Source organism: Haliotis rubra, unplaced genomic scaffold (assembly GCF_003918875.1).
Source record: "Haliotis rubra isolate DU_JTF1 unplaced genomic scaffold, ASM391887v1 Scf1, whole genome shotgun sequence".
In the NCBI taxonomy this organism is placed as follows: Eukaryota; Metazoa; Mollusca; class Gastropoda; order Lepetellida; family Haliotidae; genus Haliotis; species Haliotis rubra.
Genome location: NW_025764891.1, coordinates 518,477 through 525,616, shown reverse-complemented (window position 1 = coordinate 525,616; position 7,140 = coordinate 518,477). Strand labels below are relative to the sequence as shown.

The 7,140-nt window shown below is 38.4% G+C and overlaps 1 protein-coding gene across 1 annotated transcript in view; it reads left to right on the top strand.

Annotated features, from left to right (window-relative positions):
* The first annotated feature begins 1,112 nt into the window (after positions 1–1,112).
* Positions 1,113–7,140, top strand: part of LOC124282039 (WD repeat-containing protein on Y chromosome-like) — a 63,695-nt gene continuing 57,667 nt past the window's right edge. Inside the window, exons 1-2 of the mRNA XM_046718343.1 lie at positions 1,113–1,224; positions 2,946–3,444. Coding sequence (XP_046574299.1) covers positions 1,208–1,224; positions 2,946–3,444 — 516 coding nt within the window. The 5' untranslated portion in view covers positions 1,113–1,207. The remainder of the gene's footprint in view (positions 1,225–2,945; positions 3,445–7,140) is intronic.

Below are 7,140 nucleotides of genomic sequence, written 5' to 3'. Positions count from 1 at the left end.
CACGTAAACTGCCCATCTGCTGTCCGAAATTCTTTGGCTAACAGCATTTCTCTTAATAGCTTTTTTTATTGATTTTTATGCCGCTTTTAGCAACATTCCAGCAATATTACGGCTAGGGGACACCAGAAATGGGCTTCACACATTGTACCCATGTGGGGAGCGAACGCTTTATCCACTAGGCTACCCAACCACCCTTTCTCTTAATAACACCCAGCACATTTATCTAAAATCAATATAGCAATAAAATAACCTCTTAATAAAAGCGCTATTTATTGAATGAAGAATTGCTATATCAGGGTCATATAGGATTTTGTCTATCGTACTGACACAAGGGTGGATTCGGAAGATAATATCACCGAAATCACACGACGAGACTAGATGGTTGGCTGGTTGTTGTTTTACGCCGCACTCAGCAATATTCAGCTATATGGCGGCGGTCTGTAAATAATCGAGTCTGGACCAGGCAATCCAGTGTTCAACGTCTTAAGCATCTATCTACGCAATTGGGATACGATGACATGTGTCAGCCAAGTCAGCGTGCCTGACAACATAACCCATCCCGATAGTCGCCTCTTACGACAAGCATGGGTTGCTGAAGACCAATTATAACCAGGATCTTAACGGGTAACGAGGATACTAAAATAAGTATCGGGTGGTCACAGTTCGAAATCCGACTTTGTGAATATCATCGTGTCCTGGCGGCCTGGAGCCTCGCTCATACCGTCGACCATTAGTTGACATGGTCTAGATTCGATTACGATAAGAGCGCAATGATATATAGCCAGAATATGTGGAATGCGTTTTAATGACATTCTTTCTTTCTCTCTGTATCCTGTGTACAAGTGTAGAATCAAATAAGGAGACAATATTTAGTTATAAGGTCAGGTGCTTCACAAGGACTAAACAGCATAAAGGTGCTGCTTTTATGATTAAACTAAAATCAACCACACATGAGAAGGGGAGTGACGTGTACGGTGACGTCATATCCCTGACCAACTGAACTCCGTTGACGACGTGCGCAGAGAACTGAGGTGACATCGCACCATGTCAATATTAATGACGTCACAATAACCTTCAGCACAATATGATGACGTCACAGTCAGCTTCCACGGTGCACGATGAGTGATGTCAAGTGTGCAATGACACTACACGCAACTACAGCGTAACATTTTTCGTTACAGGAGGGAAGCAGGTGCCATTATACACAATGCCCGGGAGAGCTGAGTAAGTGTTAAATCACAATTCGGCTCAAGTATTTAAGGATCAAACGGATTATCTTTGAACCCCTATATTTTAAACCGGATTCATGATCGTAAAATGACAAAAGTGTGCAACCTGCTCGAACAATCTAGGCCCATTCACACAAAACGATCTTAGCGCAAGGGCAATCTTAAGTCTATGTTAGAGTATGGGATTATTAATTGGTTCAGGTAAGGACTTTGGCAAGAAATGAATCCTCGAACCCATCAATGATTGAGTAAAATAGGGCCTAAAAAATCAATCTTATTGTTTTTCAAAGGGTGTAAGATACCCATCAACAATATATCAAAGTATGTTCTTTTTAATGATTTGTATGTGTTAAATACAAACACAATTTAAGAAATATAACTTTGTAGGCGGATTACTTGGGTTCTGACAAAACACGGCGCATCTATTTTTTAAAATAAAATTGCTAACTTAAGATATTTTCATTTGAAAATTAAACATAAATAATAAACTACATAATGTATACTGAGAAGTACAGTTTCTATTGTTCTTCGGTGTGTATTTGAAGCAACAGCACAAGCGAGATGACGGATATGCTGAAAGTGCTATATAACACACACACACACACACACACACACAATGTCGACCACTTGCACAGGTTTTTTTGTTGAACTCCTTACTCAGCAATATTTCAGATATAATCGATCATGGACCAAACAATCCAGTGACATCACAAGCATCAGTCTACCCAGTCGGGTAACGACCACATGCTTTAGCCGAGTCCGCGAGTCTGACCTCCCGATACATTTAGACGTTTTATGCGACAAACAAAATGCTGTTCGGGACTTCTATTCTTACCTTGAATCCCCCAGGATCATATTTCAACACGTCAGTGATTATATTGATAGTGTTGCCGTGGTATGAAATTTGACAAGATTTGAGTTTATCGAATGATGAAATTTTATGTACTTCTTGGTCTGTTTTAGGATAAAAGTTAACTTGTTACAACATTGTCATTTTATCATATAAACAATTATATAAAAATCAAGACCATAATCAAGCAATTTGTTAACAAAATTAACATTAATTATAAAAATTAGGACAGACGAAATATTTTTTTTAATATTTCTAAACGAAATTTAGAAAAATTATTCATGTTGACTAATCAGACCCACATAAACACATTCTCTTATCAAAAAGGGAGAAAGAACCTTAACCATATACAGGAGCATCTATCTAGACCTGACTCTGACTAATCCGGATCTCTGTCAATGTATTTTCCTTTGTGTAACACTGATGTCATTATTCAAACACGTTAAATCTGTCTGACAGGTAATAGCCTATCAAAGCAACGCAGAAACTGGTCTGAAATTATCTGATTATGCATAATGTGTTCACGGTACATTTTAAATACGATAAAAAATAAGTGTTATCTGTTTTATCATGTCCACAAGCTACCAATGTGGTTTGAACAAAAGCTCCGTTGTGTTGGATTAAAACTGTCAACTGCTGTGTGGCATAGTCTGCTTAATCGAGGGGAGATTGACATACGTTTGGACAACGCGCGTACTAATACGACAACACACCAGAAGATAGATCGCGTTTACCGTAACACGTACTATTAATATTACGGTATCACAGCAGCTATCTCCCTGTAGGGTGTTTGGATTATGTAATAAATCTCGCTGTACAGAACACCCGGGTCTGTGATATTAATTCGGTTGTTCGTGTTGGAACAGGCGCCGGTCTTCGGATTTGGAGAACATCGGGCGGAAGTTATACGGTCGCAGTTTGTTGAGTGGTGGGTTATGCGGGAAGGCCAAGCAGCAATTCATTACCCCGGCTGAGGAAAAACTACTGGACGCGTTGGTGACAGGGGAAAACACAACCATGCCACAAATTCCTTCATCGAAAAAGAAAAAAATCAGACCTAGTTCGGCCGCGGCCAATCTTCAAAGCCATCCCAGCTTCACTTCTGGGCTTTATGGGACCACAGCCCGACCGTCCACAGCCCTCGGACAGGACCGGGGGCTGTTCGGCCAACGCCCTGCAACCCAGGCAGGGGGACCCCGGCGTCCGTGGCAGTTTAAGGGACAAACTGAGACCCAACCTGAGAAAGAAGTGATTAAACACGGTCGCCGATTGACCCTAGGGGCAGTTGACGGCATAGCTGAATCTGACAACTTCACAAGGCCAGGACAAATTCACGGATCTATAGCACAGCAACTGAAAAATAAGGTGAGAAAAGCTGAAAAATGGATATTTTATGTGTAATATATATTCCCCTTGGTGATATTTAATTCACCCGCGATGTTAAAAGGTTATGTTATTGTTGTTTACATGATGCCATTGTGAGCATGCGTGTATGTTGCTATCAACTCGTGTCGTCTGCTCCATGTGCTTTTGTTTGTGTTGTGTTATGTTCTTTAAATCACACCGTCACCGTGTATTCGTTTGACAATTCATTTGGCTGACTTGTTAAAATTCCCCAGAGTGTTTTCCTGCCAAGTTCATTATTTATTAACCAAGCTGCGTGTTTCTTGTCTGTCGCGTGCACAGCCGAAACGAGAACCTTCGTTCCTTATTCAATATGGCGTTTGTTGTAGCAACTCGTCGTCTTGCCCACTTCCGTATTTTGCTGGCATGTGTTCCCAATAGCACAGCCGTCCGCTCAGAAATATCCGACGTCTAACGTTGTGTGGCCAGGGCGTCAAGAAATTGATCTGCTTAGAAACTTAATCAGCCGGCCGTCAACTGCCAGTATATTGCCATTACAAATATTAACGCCCCGTTGCACATGATTTCCAGGTCATTTCTGAAACTGAATAAAATATATATATCTTGTGAAAAATGATGAAATTGATGAAATTGGAGGAGGGACAGGTGGAGGGAATTTTGTACAAAGGAATGATATATAAGTTATTGCCTTTTTCTCAAGGCGTCGTTAATGGATTATTTGTTTTCCTCTTTCCTAATTGCATATCAGTTTCAGGTGCGTAACTGGATATTTTAATGGATTCAGATCAAAGCCTGCTCTCTTGTTTGTGCATGTAAAAACACTTGGGTTTTATTGACATTTTCATTTATATATCAAAGCAGCACCTTTCTACATGAAAGGTGAAATATCATTTAGAAAACAAAGCATTTTCAATTACGGCAGTCAGACGCTGAAATATTGCCATTCTTATTGAGAACAGCATACTCATAACCATTGCCCAATTTTACAACAGCAAGTAGATCAGAAGTACAGCACGTATATATATGACCTCATAAGTACCTACTCAAGATGACTAATCATACACCCAACACCCATTATAAATCAGTATCAATGAGCAATATCTAACAGACATGCAATAAACTATCTCCTTGAACATTCTAATTTTCATGTGTATTATACCAAAGTTATGCTGTCCTTAATTATGACTGTTAAATAATTCATGTAATTTAGGTTTGATCACAACATGCGCCTCACAGGGCTACAGATAATTTTTCAACATCAGGATTACGTACTCCTTATTTCTTCAATACAGGAGTACTGGAAAACCTTAAGAGTACATTTAGAGCAGAGCTCCAGATAAGATTTAGCTCATGTGGGTACTGTACCCAATGTATTTTTTTTTGGAGTGGGTATTATGAATGTTGAGTGGGTATTTCATTTTCCGTTACCCACTGCTTACAAATATGTGCGTATTTCAGTCATTTTACTCACCTAAGTATTATGTCATTGAGTAAGTTTACTAAGCAGGTATGTTCTGCCTTATGTCATACCTAATCAAAACCAACTTAAATATAATGGAAATGATTTCATAAAAAAAAACACTCATCCTATACACTAGTCCTACAACACCCAACACTAGTCCTATACTAACAGTACAACGTGATAGCAATCGATGTCTTTGTCATTACGCAAGCGATTTTTATAAATATATTCCGTAAGCATTTGATTTAAACTTTTTGCGTATCTAACATTTTAAATGCGTAATTGGTACGCAACAAATATTTTTCAGTGCGTAATTGGAAATTTTCTATGCATATTTTACCCGGATACGCAGCTTATCTGGGCCTCTGCATTTAGAGTACTGAATGGTATTTAATGGAGTATCAGTAATCTTGTGTTTCGTTTCATATATGCACCACAACATTGCTACTTTTGTGTAAACAGGTCAATAAACAATAAAACAATAATTTTTCAGATAAATACGTCTGTAAATGATTCTAAGACCGTACACCATTGCTGTGGTGCGTATCTGCTACGTTTTCTAAATTATTTCCTACCGTATCGTGCATATTTTTTATCCGTACAGACGCCGATACAGCCCTTATCTGGAGCCCTGCCTCACTGGATTGTCTGGTCCAGACTTGATTATTTACACACCACTGCCTTAAAGCTGGAATATTGCTCAAAGCAGGGTTCAACAACAAACAAACAAAATTCTAACAGAAGTGTTAGAGGAATCTTCCTCTTCCTAATCATTGAGTGAGTGTGCGATATATGTCATTTGTCATATATTCCATTGGTGATGCATTAGTATTTTAACATTGTATAAATACACACAGGAACTATTATACACATTGTATACACACAGTAGCATTTATGGCAACTATTATATGTTATATATCTGCAATGTTGTAAATATGTGGAAGTGGTGAATTGCCTTTAAATAATGACACCAGTTTATAAGTAATACATCTGTTGTATTTTAAAGATTACTTTCTTCTGGACCTGATAGACAATCAGAACGCAATTAGTCTTTATGGAGAGGGAAGAATCGGAAAAGAATATTCAAATATTGTGTCATGCATCTAATCAAATACAGGAAATATGAACACACTGACATAATTCAAACACTTATTTGAATATCATCTGTTATTTTTTCATCTGACATAATAAACTTTTTCTGGGGTTTTCATTTCAATACAGTAAACAACTATTGTCAGTTTTATTTTACCTTGATTATGAACGACAACTCCATTGTACCTCGAAAGCAAGATTTTGAGTAAAATTGTAGTCATGCAGGGGCGGATACAGCTTTTTGAGAAGGGGGAAGGGGGTGTGTGTGTGTGTGTGCACACTTCATTTTCACAAGAGTTTCAATGGTCATTTAATACATTGTATATCACTGGATTGTAACGTGGGTCTTGGGGTCAATGGATGACAAGGCTGTAATCTGTTCGTGATTGCTGAGAAAAATGTGAAATTGGTGCTATCGCGGTAGGTGCGAAAAACGGACCCTCACGAATGTGGTAAGTGGTCGTTGTATGGAATGAGGTAATGCCATTTCACTCACGGTTTCTCTGTTGTTATTGTAAACAGTTTTAGTGAATGAAAACTAAACTCACTCACTCACTAATACATTGTACCCATCTGGAAGAAGAAATACTAGTATGTGATTTTTAAAAATGGAAATTAATTCTGGTTTGATGATAAAGCCACACATGATAACAGGTTGTTGTTAGTTTCTGTCGTAGGAATATGGAGAGGGCAATTTGACATAGTCTAAACTCCAGCTGATCTTCAACCTATGCAGATTGTAAATGGGAACCAAATGAATTTGGTGGTCACAGACTTTTGTAGATGCAAGTGTTCATGCTTGCCTGCTGACAACATTGGTCACTGGATTATCTGGTCCAGACTAAATAATTTACAGGCTGCCTTATAACTGCTGTTGAGTGTTGAGTTAGACAACAAACAAACATATTTTGTGGATTTGTGCAGGAAACACAAAAGGAAAGATATGGTTTGGAGAACAGATTGGACACAGATTGAGAACCTGATGATTTAGGCTTGGAAGTTTAGTTAAAAGAATAACAGCTGAAAGCTGTGCCTGTTATATATAAGTATGAATTAAAATTAATGAGCAGTTAGTGAGTATGGTTTTACACCGCTTTTAGAAATATTACAGCAATATCACAGTGGGGGAAACCAGAAATGGG